Source organism: Gopherus evgoodei, chromosome 2 (assembly GCF_007399415.2).
Source record: "Gopherus evgoodei ecotype Sinaloan lineage chromosome 2, rGopEvg1_v1.p, whole genome shotgun sequence".
NCBI lineage: Eukaryota > Metazoa > Chordata > Testudines > Testudinidae > Gopherus > Gopherus evgoodei.
Genome location: NC_044323.1, coordinates 148,115,795 through 148,137,738, shown reverse-complemented (window position 1 = coordinate 148,137,738; position 21,944 = coordinate 148,115,795). Strand labels below are relative to the sequence as shown.

Genomic DNA, 21,944 nt, shown 5'->3' with positions numbered 1-21,944 from the left:
CCCACCCCCTTCTTGGTATTCTTGTGCTCATGCGGCGATTGCAAGAGAAAGGGAAAGGATGGTTATTCTTCTCCCTTGCCTGTGCTCGCGGAATACAGAACCTCCCTTGAAGACACCGAGCCTGATTCCCAGAGCTCACTTTTGCCCGGATGTAAGTGCAAACTGAACTCCAATGGGCGGTACAAGAGGGCAGAATCAGGCCGTCTGCTTCAATGAGTGCTTCATGTTCTAGAAGAGAAGTGGGTCCTCTAACTCCAATACCCTGCCAGTGACAAATCTGGAACAGTCCCATATACTCACTGGGCTGCAGCCATGTATCAAACCCCTACACTGGCATCTCCAGCTACACTCTTACCCAGTGCCCTGGTTTGCCTTATCCAGTTCCCCACCGGCCACATCCACCCCAACTGCCACTAATCAACTTAACTTGCTCATCACCACTTGAACATTCAGTAACACGGGGGGGAGGCAGGTGATGGGCCACACAAGTGCCTCTGGTCTGGTAATACAAGAGCCAGGGAATATCAGTTTTATAAGTAGCTTGGATACACCTTACGGCTGCTCTGTTCAGTTACCACCCGTGCCCAATCCAGCATGGGGCCAAGCGCCAGGAGGGCACGTGGGAATCAGAGCCAATCCAGGTAACTTTTATTCAAGAGGTACAGTGTAAAATGGCCTCTGATAGGATGCAAGACAAGAAGTTACTTACATGACAGGCCACCAAGGCTCCTGTGTTCCACCCAATCAGGATGATTGGCTTGTGGGTGAAATGGTTGTGAATCTGGCCGAGAAAGAAGAGGGAGTGAGAGGAAAGGTAGCAGGACAGTGCAAGCACAGTGAAGGTCATGGGTGTTAGTGGCATATGGTGCAGGCCCACCTAAGCTGCCCACGCACTTACCTCCAGTACTTTGCCTCTGACTGCACCAATCATGTGTTCAAGACACTGCAACACTCCCACCCCACTACCATTATTCAGCAGGTGGGTGGCAACAGGGATCACCTGGAACACAAGCCGCAAAGAGAGCACCGTATAAATTGCAGCAGTTCCACTTTGGAGCAGCATGTCCTGATGGCCTTTCACAGGGATGCATCCACTGGGGTGAACACACAGAGTCAGGACTCAGAGGTTTACTGTCATTCCCCTACCAACCCACCCCACCTGCTACTGGCTTTCCTCCTCTAGTGCTGATGTAGTCAATGCACAAGGACGGCTTGGAGCAGCACTTCTCCCAGGCAGAAGACAGGGTACCAGACACCAAATAACCCCTTTCCCCTGACTTGTTTATACTGGAGAATCCCAGACACATACTCTTCAATCCACTCAACTGGGCAATCCCTGAAGCAGAATCATGTGCTAGGACAGTAGGTCTCCCGCTATGGCCCATGGCAGCAGAGGTAAGGAGAGCCCCTTCTGGAAGACCAAGCATGCAGGTCTGAAGGGAGCAGCTCCGAGGGAGGACCTCTATGCTGAAGTGATCAGCATAATGAAGCTGCTGGTCTGTTGGAGTTGCAGGATCACACTACCCCTAAACGCCCCGAAAGAGCGCTAGCATGAACGATAGCCCCTCCCTTCAAAAACATGCCGAGTTACAAACCTTTCCCAGGCAGGAGAGCTGCGACTGCCAGAACCGGTGCCGGCGAGAGGTGGGGAACATAGAACTGGAGGGTCCGGAAGATGCAATCAGGATGAGAGGAGAACCAGGCAACTTGCTCTACAAAATTCACCGCAATAGAAAGATAAGGCAAGCAGCTTCCTTTCCCTGAGACCTGCCTGCTCCCCAGCACCCCTGACAGGCCCAGGCATGATCCCCAGGATAAGCCTGCAACGCATACAGTCAACCCACATCCAACCAATCCTACCCCCAGCTGCTCTGAGCAAAGGACTCGGACATCTGCAACAGCACAAGACACACAGAGGAGTTTGTCAGGCTGAGCTACTAAAAAGCTGTGTGCAAGACAAAACTGCAGATCATTTGAACCAGAGCTGATACAAAGCCCAAACATGCACTCGGGCACCCTCTGCCACAGGTGCAAGAACATGACATGGCCCAAAGCACTTAAGAGCACCAGTGATGCTCTCAGCACAACCCTTGCTAACAATCAAACACAGCTACAGATGACTGACAAAGGACAAGCCCAGCCCAGGCCTCCTAGAACAGGAGCTAAATAGCATCCCTAGGGCACAGATGCCAGGGAAAACTAGAGACCCTGCCTTGCTCATCCTGTGAACTGGGAGCAGGTGTCACTGGAAGAGGCCTTCTTGGGATACTAGGACAGTACTGCATCCCAACACAATACTCTCATCCATTGAATCCGACACAGTTACACAACACACACTCAGCACGGAATGACAGTATCAGACTAGGAAGGCTGCAGAGAGAGAAAAGGCAGCATGGATTCCTGGAAAGACTGGGTCTGAAGGAGAAGAGGGCACTTTGAAGACAGAAGGTACTGGGGGTAGACACACCATGACAGAGATCATGATGCCGAGCATACAAGAGAGACCTGGACAGAGAAGCACAGAGAGGACTGGGGTGAGCCAACAGATTCGGGCACCAACCAGACACTGAGCTGAGCCCCTCCCTCCCTGCAAGCCTAGGGATGTACTCACAGGTTTATTATGTGACAAGACACCCACAGCTGGGTCCCATGGTCTCTTCAGGAGGAGGGAGAGAGCCTCAGCCCCTGCAGCCCCTGTCTTTGTGGTGGACGAGAGCAGCATCCTGTCAATCAGGGTGGGGATCTGAAACCAAAGGCCAGACGGTGACTGAAGAAACATATTAACCACACACCTAATATCCTATGGGATCTTCCTTCAGAACTGATTTCACTGGACACTTCAATGTGTATACCAGAGCATGGGAAATTGAGTTAGCTTCTCCCCAGCAACAGGAGAACGCACACCTGGCACTCCCCTCCCACACACACTATGGGGTACGAGTCAAGGGGCCAGCACTTGGGTTTTGCACTGCTCAGCTGGTGCACAGGCCACAGCTTAGGAGAAGCTGTTGTCAGACACAGGTCCAGCCAAGTTGCCCTTTGGGGAATTCTTGCTCACAGAGCATGACTGATGAACTACAGAGTTTGCATTTTTGCACATCAAGGAACTTGCTGACTCAGGGCACTGGAATTTAGTTGGAGAAAATGAGACCTTTAGAGCACTGAAATGGACCAGTAAATGTTCCTTCCTCAGGGCACTAGGTAAGGACAGCACCTCAGTGAACAAGTGCCACCAGCGATTCCAATACCTTTTCTTAGCAGAGACTCATCCTCAGATACTGCATGAGTACCAAGAAGTGTCAACCCCCCAGAAGGGAGAGTCTGTATTTGATATATCTGCACACTCTTGTCTCGATGTGCAACCTTCACCTCCAAACAGCTCCACTGGCTCTCCTTCATTGCAAGATCAAGCTAAATAAATGACTTGTTTGTTGTTAAAACCCTGCATGCACTTCTCCAGCCTCCTGACCAGACCTTGGCCGATTTCTTCCCTCTCTGTTTCCTCCACTTAACTACCACTAAGCTCTCCTTTAATCCCTTCACACCAGTGCAACGCTGCTGACACAAAAGCCTTCTCCTTTGCACCTCCTGTCATCCGGTGGAACAGTCTCCCTCCACTTCACTGACTCTCAATTTTAGCAACTGCTGTCAATTAATCACAGTTACCCCAAGCGATTAACACAAAACCAATTAACTAGCTTAAAAAATTTATCCTTAATCACAGTTTTATTCGCACTTAAACACTAATAGAATACCAATTAAAATGTATTATAAATATTTTGGATTTTTTTTATATTTTCAAATATATTGATTTCAATTACAACACAGAATGCAAAGTACTCACTTTATATCATGGCTGATTAAAAATATTTGCACTGTAAGAACGATAAGACAAATAGTCATTTTCAGTTCATCTCTTACAAGTACTGTAGTGCAAGCTCTAGCGTTCAACTTGCACATGTAGAATTTTTTTTTCACATCACTGTACTCAAAAACAAAACAATGTAAAACTTTAGAGCCTACGAGTCCACTCAGTTCTACTTCTTGTTCAGCCAATCGCTCAGACAAACAAGTTTGTTTACATTTACAGGAGATAATGCTGCCCGCTTCTTAGTTACATCACCTGAAAGTGAGAACAGGCATTCATATGGCACTGCTGTAGCTGGGGTTGCAAGTTATTGATGTGCCAGATATGCTACACCCAGGGTTCTCAAACTTCATTGCACCACGACACCATTCTGACAAAAAAATTACTATACAACCCCGGGTGGGGGATGGGGACTGAAACCTGAGCCCGCCCAAGCCCCATTGCCCCAGGTTGGGGGCAAAGCCTGAGTGCAGGGGGGCCAAAGCCAAAGGGCTTCAGCCCTGGCAGGGGGCCTGTAACCTGAGCCTTTGGGCTTCAGCCCTAGGCCCCAGTAAATCTAAGCCAGCCCTGGCGACCCCATTAAAAGAGGTTGTGACTCACTTTGGGGTCCCGACCCAGTTTGAGAACCGCAGTGCTAAGCATTTTTATGCCCTTCATGCTTTGACTTGTACATCGCACTCTCTTTTTATCTGTTTCATGGTGCAAACATTTCTAATAAAAAAATAACAATTAGGGCTGTCAGTCAATCACAGTTAACGCATATGATTAACTCAAAACAAATTAACACTTTTTTTTTTAAATGAATGTTAACCACACACCAGGGCCATCCCTAGGGGGTGCCATTGCGAGCCTCCAGGGCAGGGGTGCCCCTCCTACTGCTGCCCTGCTTCATTGCTGCGCCCACCTCCATGGAGCCCCTGGCCAAGCTGCTCCGGACCGGGAGCCTGCCTCCTGTGTGCTACACAGAGCGGGCGGGGGGGGGGGGGAAGAGGGCAGAGGGCAGAGGAGCTGATGTCTGGGTGTCCCCCTCCACACCCCCTCCATGTGCCCAGTCCCTGCTGCGCTGGGGTCGGGGAACAGGGGGAGCCTGTCTGCTGCTCCCGGCTCAGCAGAGAGTGCTGGAGACAGCAGCTGCTGCTGGCTGAAAAAGCGTTCAGGCTCCTGAGCACTCTGCTTAAAGACACACACACACCTCCCCCTCAATACTACACAAACACACCTCCCCCTCAATACCAAAAACATTTAAATAAGTGATATTCTATTATTGCTTAACAATGCGATTAAAATGATGATTCACTGCAACTGTGTTTTTAAATCATTTGATGGCTCTAATCTTAGCTGATCTCTCTGCTGTAAATGTCTTTCTCAAATCTGATCGTTCCTCTGCACCTCTAATATTTATTGTATTTAGCCATTTGGGGAGTTCGCTTGTATGACGGATGCTAGGCAAAAGTACAGCTGTAGTGTACCAATTCACCCTGTAGTGTACCAATTCACCCCGTTCGTGGGATGGGAACATTGTACTGAAAGCTCTCATCCAAACAAATAAAATACACAATTCTACTTAAATTGAGAGAAAAAGATCAATTAACAAAGTTTGGTCTAGACTATTTTAACAATAAACAACATTCCTGTAGTACCTTTCCTAAGAGTCTTCTCTGTTGGCCAAGAACATTTAACTGTGGCATGTGCCTCTTGCATACAAACCATAAAACAGGGTACTGAATACTACTACTACTAACACAATTACCCCTACCTAGCTCTGATTTCACGATTTTCAATCCATAGATATCAAGCACTTCCCAAACTAGCTCAGTATCATTACTCGCATTTTTTAAATGGGAAAACTGAGGCACAGAGGTGTGAGGTGACTTGCCCAGGGATACCCAGCAGACCAGTGGCAGAGCAAGAAAAACAGCCCAGGTCCCCTGAGTCCTAGCACAGCACCTCCTAAGTCCCTTGTATTTCTCTGAATCGCTTCAATAAAAGTTTAGAGACTAATATGTTGCCCATCTACAATAACTCTCATCCCAGGAGCTCCATGGGCTTTATAAACTTAATTGTTTGTCAATTGTTTACAACATCCCTGTAAAGTATTAGCCCTCTTTTACAAATCTATCCATCTAAGATAACTGGGTGCTCTGATGCTATGCTGTATTTATTCTCCCAACCCCTCTTTTGGCAGGCCAGAGCCATTATCCTCGTAGTACAGAGGGGAACTGAGGCACACAGAAGCAAAGGGATTTGCCAGGGTTACACAGGAAGCCTGTGTCAGAGCGAGAAGCTGACCCAGCCTCTCCCAAGTCCCAGGCTAGTGGCCTCTCCTTTCCTCATTTTCTCTTGATAGGGCAACCAAGACAGAGAGAGGCTAAGTGACATGCTGAAGATTACCCAATACCGCCACAGAAAAACCAGGAGTCCTCCCTCCTAATCCCCAAGGCAAAAGCTCCCCAAGCTAGTGCAGTGGGGAAAAGGGAAGGAGAACAGGGGCAAAGAGGCTACTTTTCCCCCAGTCGCCCAGAAAGGAGATTGATGTCCCATCAGCTTCCTTTGAACGAACTGTTTGAAGAGAAAGTGGTATTAAGTGAAAGCAAAGTACATTCCAGAACTCATTGTGTTTATCACCTTTCCCTTAAGTGTCTGCAAAGCATCCAGGTAAGCAGCCAACATAGGTAAACTGAGCGTCTCCACCAGCGTGGTGTGAAGCCATTGGATTAGCTTGGTGTCCCAGTTTACACTGGCCAGAGCTTGGCGGACCCGCCGGGCGCATTTGTCCACTGCTATCCTCCTCAGCACTGGCTCATTGCAAGCCTAAAAACAAGGGAAGCAGAACACATGGGCATAAGGAAAGTGAATGTGCCAGGACCATACAAAATCCACCAGGGCAAAATTTGCTGCTCCACCCTCTGTTCCTCTGGCGACTGAGCATGGGCCAATCCTTCTGCCATCGAAGACCACATTCTAGTCAATATCAAAGTCATAAACCTGCTCATGGAGGTTACAAGAGCCCAGGATCCAGACCATCCTACGTGTTTCATCTGTCACTGCCAGGAAGGATTGGGTGCATAAGGAGGCAACACAGCTGCTGCAGCTTGAAGGAGAGGGGATGGGGGAAGAAAGATCTTACCCCTTCATTGGCCAAGCGGGCCAGCCTGTCAGATTGCAGGGCTTTAAGGATCTTATTAAATAGCTTGTTCTGGGCCATCGTCCAACCCGACCTGAAAGGAAAACCAAGAGGGTAGTTTAGACAGGATATAAGGGGTTTACGTTTTTTTACTCCTAACTCTTAAAACAACGCAGTAAGGGTGCAGGTAAGTAAGACGGTGCAGCTGATTTATCAGCTTTTAGCACCCAGGAGTTAATGGCTCCCAGTCGTGTGCTCAGATCCCATGCCTCACAATAAATAATAATTGTCTCTGCACTGTATAATGGTTTTGGTTACATATATGATGTGGGCAATGCAGACTGAGAAAATACCAACCACCTTACATGAAAGCTACCCAGGCATCTATCCTCAGAGGGGTCTGAATGTCCAGATAGTCACGCTCAAGTCGTGTGGATGATCAGAAGTGCCACCTTTGTCTTTAAAGGCATATTTCCCTCAGTTTGCAGTAAGGATCTCACTCACGACCTCAGCGCTGTGGGCAGGTCAGTGGTAAGCCAGGAACAGGTTAGGACCATGTCTCCACTACACAGCCTATGTCAGCGTAGCCCCACGGGCATATACAGCACACATCAACAGAAGGTTTTCTGTTGGCCCAGGAACATCACCTGCCCAAATGACATTAGCCATGGTAACAGAAGCCCTCTGCCACTGGCATAGCTGCGTTTCCACTGGGGTTTTGTTGGCATAGCTATGTCACTAGTGAGTTAGTTTGTTTCACATCCCTAACCAACACAGACCTGGGAACTCAGAAGACCTGAATTTAATTCTCAGTTCTTTCAAAGACTTCCTGTGTGATCTTGGCCAACACACATGTTCTGCCCCAGCTCCTCCTCACTCTTCTATCTCACAAGGGTGTCGAGAGGCTCGCAGATATTACACAATAGGGGACAAAAGCCCACAGATAGATGGGTGACCTGCATTCTAGCTGATTTCTAACCCCATTCCTTAGACAAAAGATCACCTTTCCTTCCTAATAAACAAAGCACTTAGACAGAAAAAGCATTTACAAACAATGTTTTAAGAAGAAACACAGTTACTAGCTCCAGGCTGCAGTCCACAATACACATGCAGATGCAAAACTGATGTACAATATCTTACACAGAACAGAAGAGTGCCTGCTTCAGACTACAGACAGTCTTCAGAAGTTCTGAAGAGAAAGGCCTTTGTAAAGGAGACTGATGGCTAGCACATAGAGAGAGGCAACTGAAAGCTCTTGCTAGGAATATTTTGCTTGATTGAAGACTGACTGAGGAAAAAAGGAAGGGAGCATGGACCAATGTGAACGCTCATGCAAGTGAGAAACAAGCAGTATCTGATCCAGTTGTACTTGTATGCAAAATTCAGGGCAAGCGTGATACTTGAAATTTAGAAAGCCACAAGAATTAACAGGGCTCATGGCGGGGGAAAAGGACAGAAAATCTATTTATTAACACTGGTAACTAAAGCTCTAGGAAGTGGCTAGACTATGAGCAACTGCAACCTTTCTACAGATGTTGACTTCAGAGGCTCATATGTCATTGTAAAATTAACAGCTGGATAACACGTTCCTTTGAATACCTGTGCAATTAAATAAGTGAAAGTTCCACAGTTTATAAAGGGAATCAAATTACTCAAATTACTGGGAATTCTGGGAAACATATTTCTAGACATCGGAACATAATAAGATTAAATAAATAAAGCCCAGAAGGATGTGAAAAGCCACCTAAAGTGGAACAGTGCTTGTCTAAACACATTAAAACAAATCAAAAACCAAAACCAAGGCCCTCATCCTGCAAAAAAATCACTGCCAATCACTGCATATACACAATCCCAATGCAAAAGTGAGAAAAGGCCTGCTGTCCAATGCACATTACAGAATAAACTCGTTAACCACAGCCTAGATCTGTGATCTACCCATCTTGTATCGCACAAGACAACATTACAGAACAGTCACTGGTTTTATGTGAGAATGCAAGTCAGCTTCATGTATGCAAATGAATAACGCTTTGTATAGCTTTTTTTGCATCAGGACCTCAAAACACTCTACAAACATTAATTCACCCAGGCAAGCATAGAACCCAGAAAAACAACAAGGAGTCCGGTGGCACCTTAAAGACTAACAGATTTATTTGGGCATAAGCTGTCGTGGGTAAAAAACTCACTTCTTCATTTTACCCACGACAGCTTATGCCCAAATAAATCTGTTAGTCTGTATCCATAAAAACAACAAGGAGTCCGATGGCACCTTAAAGACTAACACGGCTATCCCGATATAGAACCCAGAGACATCATGTTCCAGTGGATAGGGATGGACAGAGTCAGGAGACCGGGATTCTCTTTCCAGCTCTTTCACTGACATGCTATGGGAACATGGGAAAGCCATTTCACCTTTGCCTCAGTTTACCCTCCCACCCTTTGTATTGACTGTAGACTCCTTGTGGTAAGGACCCCCTCTTATCTGTATGCACAGTGCCTGGCACTATAGAGTCCTATCTCGGCTGAGGCTCTCTATGCTAGTGAAATACAACCAACAAGAGGATTCCTGAATCTCAATCTTCTGCTGCGACTCCAGATCACTGCCTCTATGTACTACCATTTCCACGTTGCTTATTTTGTTCCTCTTCCCAGCTAACAGCCTCTCAGTAAGAACAGCAGCATAGAAACCACCAATAGCATCCCAACCACATTACCTGTTCATGTGCTCCTCCCAGTCATCAGGTGGAGGAGGGGCATCGGCATCCGTACGGGCAAAGATGACGTGCCTCTCACACTCGTTCATCACACTGCGCGCTTTCTGGTTGTCGTAGAGTGGGACAGGCGTGGGTGTGATGGTTTCCACATCAATGGGGATATCCACCTCACTGAAAGGAGAGCTGGGATTTCAGAGAACAGGATCCCACCACCACAGCAGCTTCAGAGCAGTAAGTTTCTCAACACAAAACAGGAACTGGAAACACACTGCACTGGGTTACAGTAACCTGCCTGGGCAAGATAGAACAGAGACAGCACACCTGTGCCCACCTGTCTGAAAGCACAAGGCTCCTTCAAGCTTATTTCACCCTCCGTCCCCCACAAGCCCCAAATCAGTATCTGACCATGGCTGAGACACAGCCTTTGAAGCTGCTGCCACTGGAGCAGAAGATGGAACCTCGCTATTTTTAATTGTATTTGTAACCATATTCTGCACCCGAAAACTCTGTCTTGGGGACAGGCTACACTCAAAATGAAAAGTCATCTAACAACATGGTTGTCTCCTGACAAGGTTACTTGCAGCTTGTAACCTGAATCAGGTTTTAACCATGTGTAGGCTTGACTGTTATAAAAAGGCAGCCAGTTGCAAACCAGCTGAGCGGCGAACAGAGGGAGTTTGACTGAGAGTTTGCCTGGGGCAGGCCCACTGAGGCTTTCATCTTGCAGGCTTCTCTGAGTAGTTACTGCAAAAGCTGAGGAAGCTCTTAGAGTGAAGGTAATATGGATGGTGAGCGATCAGCTGTTGTGACCTGCACAGGATGTGCCATATTTGTCTTTCTTCCACAGGACAGAAGCGACTTCCTCTGTACAAAGTGCAAGCTGGTCTCCATATTGGAAGAGAAGGTTCAAGGTCTGGAGAAACAAGTATCAACCCTGCGTTGCATAAGAGAAAATGAAGATTTCCTGGACAGACATCAGGACATGCTTCTATGGGCACAACATTCTAAAGAATCAGAGCAGGTTGAGCAGCGGGGACAGAAGGATGGCAAAGAAAACTGGCAGTGTGTGACCTCCAGAAGAAGAAAGAGGAGCATCCATGTACCAGCAACGGAGATACAAGTGAGCAACCATTTTCATGATCTCCCCACAAATATTAATGCGGAGAGTGGACTAGATGGTACATCTGAGGGAAGGACACAGAAGGAGACTCCACCCATTGGAAGGTATGAAATGCATTGTCCTAGAGATGGTGGTTCCACGACCACGGAGGTGGCGGGTAGTGATAGTCGGGGACTCCCTCCTAAGGGGACTGGTCATCTATCTGCCATCTCAATCAGGAAAACCAAGAGGTGTGCTGCTTGCCAGGAGCTAGGATTCACAATGTGACGAAAAGACTGCCAAGACTCATCAAGCCCTCAGATCGCTACCCGTCCTGCTTCTCCACGTGGACACCAATGATACCATCAAGAATGACTTTGAGTGGATCACTGCAGACTACGTGGCTCTGGGAAGAAGGATAAAGGAGTTTGAGGGGCAAGTGGTGTTCTCGTCCATCCTCCCTGCGAAAGGAAAAGAGCGGGTAGAGACTGTTGAATTGTGGAAATCAATGAATGGCTATGCAGGTGGTGTCAGAGAGAAGGCTTTGGATTCTTTGACCATGGGACAGTGTTCCAAGAAGAAGGACTGCGAGGAAGAGATGGGATCCACCTAACAAAAAGAAGGAAGAGCATCTTCGCAAGCAGGCTGGCTAACCTAGTGAAGAGGGCTTTAAACTAGGTTCACCGGGGGGAAGGAGCTTATGTCCTGAGGTAAGTGGGGAAGTGGGATACTGGGAGGAAGCACAAGCAGGAGAGCACAAGAGGGGAGGACTCCTGTCTCAGACTGAGAAAGCAGGATGAACAGCGAGTTATCTTAAGTGCCTATACACAAATGCAAGAAGCCTGGGAAACAAGCAGGGAAGACTGGAAGTCCTGGCACAGTCAAGGAATTATGATGTGATTGGAATAAGAGAGACCTGATGGGATAACTCACATGACTGGAGCACTGTCATGGATGGATATAAACTGTTTAGGAAGGACAGACAAGGCAGAAAAGATGGGGGAATTGCACTGTATGTAAGAGAGCAATATGACTGCTCAGAGCTCCAGTATGAAACTGCAGAAAACCTGAGAGTCTCTGGATTAAATTTAGAAGTGTGAGCAACAAGGGTGGTGTTGTGGTGAGAGTCGGCTATAGACCACCAGAACAGAGGGATGAGGTGGACGAGGCTTTCTTCTGACAACTAACAGAAGTTACTAGATTACAGGCCCTGGTTCTCATGGGGGACTTCTATCACCCCGATATCAGCTGAGAGAGCAATACAGCAGTGCACAGACAATCCAGGAAGTTTTTGGAAAGTGTAAGGGACAATTTCTTGGTGCAAGTGCTGGAGGAACCAACTAGAGGCAGAGTTCTACTTGACCTGCTGCTCACAAACAGGAAAGAATTAGTAGGGGAAGCAAAAGTGGATGAGAACCTGGGAGACAGTGATCATGAGATGGTCCAATTCAGGATCCTGACACAAGGAAGAAAGGAAAGCAGCAGAATACGGACCTGGACTTCAGAAAAGCAGACTTTGACTCCCTCGGGGAACTGATGGGCAGAATCCCCTTGGTGAATAACATGAGGGGGAAAGGAGTCCAGGAAAGCTGGCTGTATTTTAAAGAATCCTTATTAAGGTTGCAGGAACTGTCATAAACAGATAGTTAAGGGTTAATGTCTCTTTTACCTGTAAAGGGTTAACAAACACTGAACCTGGAACACCTGACAAGAGGACCAATCAGGAGACAAGATACTTGCAAATCTCAGTGGAGGGAAGCCTTTGTTTTGGGGTGTTTTGCAGGGTTTTTGTTCTCTCTGGGTTCTGAGAGGGACCAGACATGTAAGCAGATATCTCCCAATTTCTGAAACAGCCTCTTCTGTTCCATTTAGTAAGTACCAATTAGGAAGGTGGTTTAGTCTTTTTGTTTGTTTTCTTTATTTGCAAATATGTATCTGCTGGAAGGATTGTATCTCTGTTGCTGAAACTTGTATTTGTGCTGGGGGAAGGATTTTCTCTAGTGTCTATAAGCTGAAAGACCCTGTAACATTTTCCAACTTGATCTTACGGAGATAATTTTTATTTTTTCTTTCTTTTATTAAAAGCTTTTCTTTTTTAAAAGACCTGATTGATTTTTCCCCTTGTTAAGGCTCAAGGGAATTGAGTCTGTACTCACCAGGGAATTGGTGGGAGAAAGGAGGGAAGGGAGGGAGGAAGGTGGAATTCCTCTGTTTTAGATTCACGGAGCTTGAATCTGTATTACCTCTTGGTGAGGCAAAAAGAGGAGGGGGGAAGGCGACATTCCTCTCTATTTTTAGATTCAAGGAGTTTGAATCACAGTGCTCTCCTAGTGTACCCAGGGAGGGGAGGATCTGGGAGGAAGAAAGGAAGGGAGGGGGAATGGTTTATTTCCCTTTGTTGTGAGACCCAAGGAGTCCCCAGAGAAGGTTTTGGGGGGACCAGAGTGTACCAGGCACTGCAAGTCCTGGTTGGTGGCAGCACTACAAGATCTAAGCTGGTAATTAAGCTTATAGGAATTCATGCTGGTACCCCATCTTTTGGACGCTAAGGTTCAGAGTGGGGGTTATACCATGACAGGAACAAACCATTCCAACGTGTAGAAAGAATAGTAAATATGGCAGGCGACCAGCTTGGCTTAACAGTGAAATCCTTGCTGATCTTAAACACAATAAAGCTTACAAGAATTGGAAGATTGGACAAATGACCAGGAAGGAGTATAAAAATATTGCTCAGGCATGCAGGAGTGAAATCAGGAAGGCCAAATCATACTTGGGAGTTGCAGCTATCGAGGGATGTTAAGAGTAACTAGAAGGGTTTCTACAGGTATGTTAGCAACAAGAAGGTGGTCAAGGAAAGTGTGGGCTCCTTACTGAATGGGGGAGGCAACCTAGTGACAGATGATGTGGAAAAAGCTGAAGTACTCAATGCTTTTTTTGCCTCTGTCTTCACAAACAAGGTCAGCTTCCAGACTACTGCACTGGGCAGCACAGTATGGGGAGGAGGTGACCAGCCCTCTGGGGAGAAAGAAGTGATTCGGGACTATTTAGAAAAGCTAGACGAACACAAGTCCATGGGGCTGGATACGCTGCATCCGAGGGTGCTAAAGGAGTTGGCAGATGTGATTGCAGAGCCTTTGGCCATTATTTTTGAAAACTCATGGCAATCGGGGGAGGTCCCGGATGACTGGAAAAAGGCTAATGTAGTGCTCATCTTTAAAAAAGGGAAGAAGGATCCGGGGAACTACAGGCCAGTCAGCCTCACCTCAGTCCCTGGAAAAATCACGGAGCAGGTCCTCAAGGAATCAATTCTGAAGCACTTAGAGGAGAGGAAAGTGATCCGGAACAGTCAGCATGGATTCACCAAGGGCAAGTCATGACTAACCTAACTGCCTTCTATGAGGAGAAAACTGGCTCTGTGGATGAGGGGAAAGCAGTGGATGTGTTATTCCTTGACTTTAGCAAAGCTTTTGATACGGTCTCCCGCATTATTCTTGCTGGCAAGTTAAAGAAGTATGGGCTGGATGAATGGACTATAAGGTGAAGAGAAAGATGGCTAGATAGTCAGGCTCAATGGGTAGTGATCAACAGCTCCATGTCTAGTTGGCAGCCGGTAACAAGTGGAGTGCCCCAAGGGTCGGTCCTGGGGCTGGTTTTGTTCAATATCTTCACTAACCATCTGGAGGATGGCATGGACTGCACCCTCAGCAAGCTGGCAGATGACACTGAACTGGGAGGAGTGGTAGATACGATGGAGGGTAGAGAAAGAATACAGAGGGACCTAGACAAATTAGAGGATCGGGCCAAAAGAAATCTAATGAGGTTCAACAAGGACAAGTGCAGAGCCCTGCACTTATGAAGGAAGAATCCAATTCACTGCTACAGACTAGGGACCGAGTGGCTAGGAAGCAGTTCTGCAGAAAAGGACCTAGGGGTTACAATGGATGAGAAGCTGGATATGAGTCAACTTTCTGCCGGTGTTGCCAAGAAGTCTAACGGGATTTTGGGCTTTATAAGTAGGAGCATTGCCAGCAGATTGAGGAACGTGATCATTCCCCTCTATTCGACATTGGTGAGGCCTCATCTGGAGTACTGTGTTCAGTTTTGGGCCCCACACTACAAGGATGTGAAAAAATTGGAAAGAGTCCAGCAGAGGGCAATAAAAATTATTAGGGGGCTGGAACACGTGATTTTTGAGAGGCTGAGGGAACTGGGATTGTTTAATCTGCAGAAGAGAAGAATGAGGGAGGATTTCTATCTAGACTGTTCTCTGTGGTAGCAGATGACAGAACAAGGAATAATGGTCTCAAGTTGCAGTGGGAGAGGTTTAGATTGGATATTAGAAAAAACTTTTTCACTAAGAGGGTGGTGAAGCACTGGAATGGGTTACCAAGGGAAGTGGTGGAATCTCCTTCCTCAGAGGTTTTTAAGGTCAGGCTTGACAAAGCCGTGGCTGGGATGATTTAGTTGGGGATTGGTCCTGCTCTGAGCAGGCGGTTGGACTAGATGACCTCCTGAGGTCCCTTCCAACCTGATATTCTATGATTTTGTGTCTCTCAACCCACTTCAGTCATAGGCACAGATCTGTAGCACACACCTGTGCATCTGTGTGACATTCCAAAGTTGTCAGCAGGACACCATACATGCAGGGGTCCATGCTAGCAGATTTCATAGCCTCATGGGGGCCTTCAATGGTCCAAGGTGGTAGCAGTTTGGTAACATGGCTCACATACAGTTTAAGAACATAAGTATAGGTACACTGGGTCAGACCAAAGGTCCACCTACCCAATATCCTGTCTTCCTACCCAATATCCTGTCTTCCGATGGTGACCAGTGCCAAATGGTTCAGAAGGAATGAACAGAACAGGGCAAGTTATCAAAGGATACATCCCCTGTTGTCCAATCCCAGCTTCTGGCAGTTAGGAGTTTAGAGACACCCAGAGCATAAGGTTGCATCTCTTATCATCTTGGCTAATAGTCATTAATGAACCTACCCTTCAAAAACTAATCTAATTCTTTTTTGGATCCAGTTAAATTTCTGGCCTTCACAGAAGCCGCTGGCAATGAGGTTCCACAGGTGAACTGTGCGTTGTATGAAGAAGTTCTTCCTTTTCTTTTAAATCTCCTGCCCATTGATTTCACTGGATGATCTCTAGCTTTTGTGTTATGAGAAAAGTGTAAATAACACTTTTCTATTCACTTTCTCCACACCATTCATGACTTTATAGACCTCTATTGTATCCCCTCCCCCCTTAGTCATGAATAACGTAGCTGAATTCGACGTACTTAGTTCGACTTATAGCGGTGTCTTCACTATGGTGAGTTGACTGCTGCCGCTCCCCCCGTTGACTCTGCCTGGAGTACAGGAGTCGATGAGAGAGTGCTCGGGGATCGATTAATTGTGTCTAGACTAGACGCAATAAATCAATCTCTGCTGGATCGATTGCTGCATCCGGCCGGTAGTGAAGACATACTCTTGCCAGGGTTTATGCTGCTTTCTACTTTCCTCAGTAGGATCTGACTTCCAATTTTTAAAGGATGCCTTTTTGCCTCTAATAGCCTTTTTTTACTCTGCTGTTTAGCCATGGTGATAGGTCCATGCTGGATTATATTGGCTAAGGTATTTGGGTGGATAATGGGATGAATAGTGGGGGGAGGAATTCAAACAAAATGGCTCAGCTATAAACAACGGTTAAAACATTTTTCAATCTTGCAAGTTTTAACCATTATTTACAGCTGGGCCATTTTGTTTGAAATACAAATTACTGAGCTTTCTTGAGGGCATTTATTTAACTGAAATGCCTATATCTGATGCTTTACTCTTCAGCTCAAGTAGTAGCAGAGATTCTGCAGAAGTGACTGCACCATAGAGCAGTTGAGTAGTGGAGGAGAAAACATTCCACCTGTTTTGCTAGATAAGTTGCATCACTTCCGGTAAGTAAATTTATCTCACACATGATCAGGGCTCTGTGATCCCTGCATCATCTGAGGAGCCCTCCAGCGGTATCTGTATTCACAGATTCAGAGTTTAAGACCAGAAGGGACCATTACATCATCTCATCTGATCCCCCGTATACCACAGGCCAGAGAATTTCACTCCTGAATTAAGCCCATTAATTTGAATTTGACTAATGCACATCCTGTCTTGATTTGAAGACTTCAGGAGATGGAAAATCCTTCATTTCCCATGGCAGTTTGTTCAACGGTTAATCACCTTCACCGTGAAAATGTGTGCATTTGTTTCTAATTTGAATTTGTCTGACCTCAGCTTCCAGCCATTGGTGGTGGTTCTGCCTTTCTGCACTAGATTAAAGAGGCCTTTAGTACCTGGTGGTTCCCCCCCACGAAGGTACTGATGATGATGATGATGATGATGTCATCACCTCTAAATTTTCTTGTTGATAAGATTAAGCTCTTTCAGGCTCCCCCTGTTAGGTATTTTCTCCAGACCCTGAACATTTTCTGCAGCTCTTTTCTGCACCTTCTCCAATTTTTCAACATCCCTGTAATAATATAAATACTAGAACTGGATGCAGCATTCCAGTATCAGTCTCACCAGTGCTGTATAGAGAGAAAAATCACCTCCTTGCTCCTTCTCTTTACTGTACTGTGTACACATCCAAGGATCACGTTAGCCCTTTGGCCACAGCATCGCACTGGGAGCAGTGATTTTACACTTACTTCCAGATCACTGATAATATATTTAGCAGCATCAGGCAGAAAACCGATCCCTGCAGAACCACACTAAAAAAAACCCCATTTGATGACTATAACATAATCAGGCCGACCTTGATTCTTTCATTCCATCCACCTATCCCTCACATACACACAGGAAACAGTTCCAGCATCACAAAGGGAAAATACATAAAACAATAAAGGAAAATAAGAGAGGGGACACACTAGGTTGCAAAATATAGGCAACAAAAATAAAACATCCCCTTCTCTTATCCCATGACTGCTCCAGTGCTCCCATCACCTTTTGAGAAATACCAAACCCCCTACTTTTTGGAGGAATGTGCAGAGGCCTGGTCTGCACTTCGACATTTTACTCTAAGTATGGTCATCAACAATCATGCTGCTGAAGATAGTGAAGGAACCACCATGTCACAATCAGCTGAAGGCAGTCTGACCTGCTGCACACACTGACTTCTAAAATGCATTCGGCACTGGCTAGCTACCAAGCCCAACAATCATGTCCAGACATGGTGACATTCTGCAGTGTAGATGGGGTCTGTGAGTTTATCAGCTCGCACTCAATCCCTCCCTAAAGGTTTTGTTTAGACTAGGATTTAGAGATGTGATGTTAGCTCAAATTAACGAGCTTGATCTAATTAACAGCTTCTAAAACTCTAGTCAAGATAAAGCCATTGTACTTTAAGCACTTACTAAGCAGATCTCTAGGCTTTCACTGGACTTAACGAGCATTTCAGGCCTTGTCTGGACCAGAATTTAAAGGTGCGATGTTAACCTCAGAGGTGGGCAGGAAATAATTTTCCTGATCCAGGAGAATTTTTGAGATCTTGAAAAACGTTCCCATCCTGAAACTAGGTGACAAGTCAAAATCTTGAAAATTTACATGAATTGAAAATGCAAAAAAATTTCAGATTGAGTCAATTGAAACGTTTAATTTCAGTATCTGGAGAAGGAGTAGAGAGGTAATTTCACCTCTATTCAGCACTGGTACGACCACTGCTAGAATACTTTGTCCAGTTCTGCTGCCTACAATTCAAGAAGGGTATTAATAAAGTAGAGAGGATTCAGAGAAGAGTCATGAGAATGATTAAAGGATTAGAAACCCGCTTTATAGTGAAACATCAAAGAGCTCAATCTGTTTAGTACAACAAAGAGAAGATTGAAGAGTGATTTGATTACAGTCTATAACAGGTTCTCAAACGAGGGTTTGCAACCCCTTAGGGTGTCACGAGATTATTACATGGGGGTTATGAGCTCTCAGCCTCCACTTCATAACTCTGTTTCACCTCCAGCATTTATAGTAGTGTTAAATATAAAAAATGTGTTTTTAATTTATAAGAGGGGTCACACTCAGAGGCTTGCTGTGTGAAAGGGGTCACCAATACAAAAGTATGAGAACCACTGGTCTATAAGTACCCACGTGGGGAATAAATATTTGATAACGGGTTCATCAGTGTAGCACAATTATTTTCAACCTGTGGTCCTCAGACCCCTGAGAGGCCGCAGAATATGTGTAAGATTTCCAAATGGGTCCGCATCTTCATTTGAAATTTTGTAGGGGACCACAAATGAAAAAAGATTGAAAATCCCTGATGTAGCAGAGAAAGGTCCTACACAATCCAATGGCAGGAAGCAGAAACTAGATAATTTCAGACTGGAAATAAGACAATTTTTTTTTTAAATGAGAGTAATTGACCATAGAACAATTTGCCAAAGATCATGGTGGATCCTCCACCAACAACCATTTTTAAATCAAGATTGGATGATTTTCTAAAAGGAAAAATGCTCTAGGAATTACTTTGAGAAAGTTATCTTTCCTGTGTTATACAGGAGGTCAGACCAGCTGATCATAATGATCTGTCAGGCCTCAGAATATATGTACAATTTTGAACTTTTTCATTTCTATTTCAACCTTTTTAGTTTTGTTTTGTTTTTTCCTGAATTAAATTCCAAAGTGACTTTTTGGTGTGAACTGAAAAAAATCAAAATGGAACACACTAATAATTCCAAAACAATTTTTTTCAAACATTTTTCAAAAGATGAAATTCAAACTGCAAGAGCTTCAGTTTAGAAAAAACACACCATTTTCAGACAAACATTTAATTGAAAACTTCCCACCCAGCTCAGTTAGCATGTGTTAATGTTTTAAAAATCTATACCAGACCGGGCAAGGTGCTCTCTAGAGCCCTTCTACAGCTAACATGGTCAAATACAAATTGTCCTGCCAAGACAATTGTCAGATTAAATTCAATGTTGCTTAATGCAAAGTACTGCACATTGGAAAGCATAATCCTAACCATACATACAACATGATAGGGTCTAAATTAGCTCTTATGACTCAAGAAAGAGATCTTGGAGTCACTCTGGATAATTCTCTGAAAACATCCACTCAATGTGCAGCGACAGTCAAAAAAGCAAACAATGTTGGGAATCATTAAGAAAGGGTTAGATAATAAAACAGAAAATATCATATTGCCTCTATATAAATCAATGGTACATCCACATCTGGAATACTGCGTGCAGATCTGGTCGCCCCATCTCAGAAAAGATACACTGGAATTGGAAAAGGTTCAGAAAAGGGCAACAAAAATGTTTAGGGGTATGGAACAGCTTCCATATGAGGAGAGATTAATAAAACTGGGACTCTTCATTTTGGAAACGAGACAACTAAAGGGGGATATGATAGAGGACTATAAAATTATGACTGATGTGGAGAAAGTAAATAAAGTGTCATAATACAAGAACTAGGGGTCACCAAATGCAATTAATAGGCCGCAAGCTTATAACAAACAAAAGGAAGTATTTCTTCACACAACGCACAGTTAACCAGTGGAACTCTTTGCCAGAGCTAGTTGTGAAGGCCAAGACTATAATGGGGTTCAAACCAGAACTAGATAGGTTCATGGAGGATAGGTCCATCAATGGCTATTAGCAAGAATGGGCAGGGATGGTGTCCCTAGCTTCTGTTTGAAGCTGTGAATGGGTGACAGGGGATGGATCACTTGATGATTACCTGTTCTGTTCATTCCCTCTGTGGCACCTGGTCATGGCCACTGTCAGAAGACAGGATACTGGGGTAGATGGACCTTTGATCTGACCCAGTATGGTCGTTCTTATATTCTTAGACTGGAGTTTCAATATGTGTTACCTAATGTGTTAAAAAGCACCTTGAAAACAGACACAGAAAGCAACGAGTGAACCATCAGAGCACAGGAAAGGACTATCCAAGGTACACGTGGACCCAAACCCAACCAACTCAGTAGCACCAGAAAAGGCTATGCTCACATGGTGCTGTCTTGGTGCCTCCTGGGGGTGACAAAGAGCATCCGAGTAGGCCGGGCACTGCTAGCATCGGGGTGGGCACTCCATGGCTTGGCATAGCTGTGGTCCAAAAAGACCAGGTCCAGCTCTCTCTCATGGACAGAGAGCTGGAAGAGCAACGAAGTTCCCATCCTCCTGGCTGAAGTCTGGAAGTCCCGCTCGCTGCCTCGGTACGACATGTCTTCTGGGACGTCCCCACTTCTAGCGCCAATGTAAATGTTTCTTCCGGCACCTCATCCTGCCCACCTTGCTGTGGGACAACATGACAGAGGGTGGTAAGCACGCTGTGGGGAAATGGCCCTTGCTGTATTGCCCCGTCCTCAACACAAATGATAAAAGCCAAGCCCAGGAAGAGCAGCCACCCCCTCACCAGACCCTAGGAGACAGACACCCCGATGGCACGTTATTGCACCCAGCTCCAGCCCCATAACACTCTCAGCCAAACCAGCCAGTACCCTCGTGCCCCTTCTGATATCCTGCGGGCAGAGCATCCAGCACCGCCCCCTCCCAAATCCCCCCTTAGTGCCCCCCACAGCCTGACCCCCTGCTGCAATACCCGCCCAGGCAAGAGGAGTGGGGCGGGGGGCGCACTGGGGATGGGATCCTGGGGGGCAAGGGGAATGGGGGACAGGGCGGGGGCACTAGGGATGGGGGCGCTGGGGTAAGACAGGGGCAGTGGGAGGGAGTAACTAGACAGGGGACGGGAGGAGCTGGGGGGACTAGGTGGGGGCAGAACAAGAGGCTGGGGGCAGTGGGGGGCAGAGCGGGGGACGCTGAGGGGACTAGGTGGGGGCGGGGCAGGACTCACCGCGCGGGTGGGGGCGGGCCGGGCCGCGCCCCGGCTCTCGGCGTTCCACTAGGCCTCCACGCAGCCTCGGCCCCCCGCGCACTGCGCATGCTCCGCTCCTACAAGACCCGGAAGCAGGAAGCCGGAGCGGGGCCGGCGGCGCTGAGACGACCCGGAGGGTGGAACGTTCCCGGCTCGGAGCGGAGCTGCCGGCCTGGGGCGCGCAGAGGAGCCCCACGGGCAGCGGGCCAGAGACTCCCGCGCCGTAGTTGCCCCCTCACTCCCCGCGAGCCACGGGGCCCCCGCCCAGAGACAGCCCCCCCGAGCCGTGCGGTGCTCAGACA

The 21,944-nt window shown here is 46.5% G+C and overlaps 1 protein-coding gene across 6 annotated transcripts in view; it reads right to left on the bottom strand.

Annotated features, from left to right (window-relative positions):
- The window catches only part of KANSL3 (KAT8 regulatory NSL complex subunit 3), a 65,154-nt gene extending 43,445 nt beyond the window's left edge, over positions 1 to 21,709 (bottom strand). For 5 of the 6 annotated variants that reach the window (XM_030551826.1, XM_030551828.1, XM_030551832.1 and 2 more), the window contains exons 1-9: positions 21,622 to 21,709; positions 20,778 to 21,063; positions 9,704 to 9,874; positions 6,996 to 7,086; positions 6,494 to 6,679; positions 2,612 to 2,743; positions 1,596 to 1,712; positions 899 to 1,000; positions 710 to 781 (exon numbers count right to left, since the gene is read on the bottom strand). In XM_030551826.1, the coding sequence (XP_030407686.1) occupies positions 710 to 781; positions 899 to 1,000; positions 1,596 to 1,712; positions 2,612 to 2,743; positions 6,494 to 6,679; positions 6,996 to 7,086; positions 9,704 to 9,874; positions 20,778 to 20,992 (1,086 nt within the window). In that variant the 5' untranslated portion in view covers positions 20,993 to 21,063; positions 21,622 to 21,709. Of the gene's footprint in view, positions 1 to 709; positions 782 to 898; positions 1,001 to 1,595; positions 1,713 to 2,611; positions 2,744 to 6,493; positions 6,680 to 6,995; positions 7,087 to 9,703; positions 9,875 to 20,777; positions 21,098 to 21,621 lie in introns of all 6 variants that reach the window. The other variant, XM_030551827.1, reaches the window with a different exon arrangement.
- Between the last annotated feature and the right edge of the window lie 235 nt (positions 21,710 to 21,944).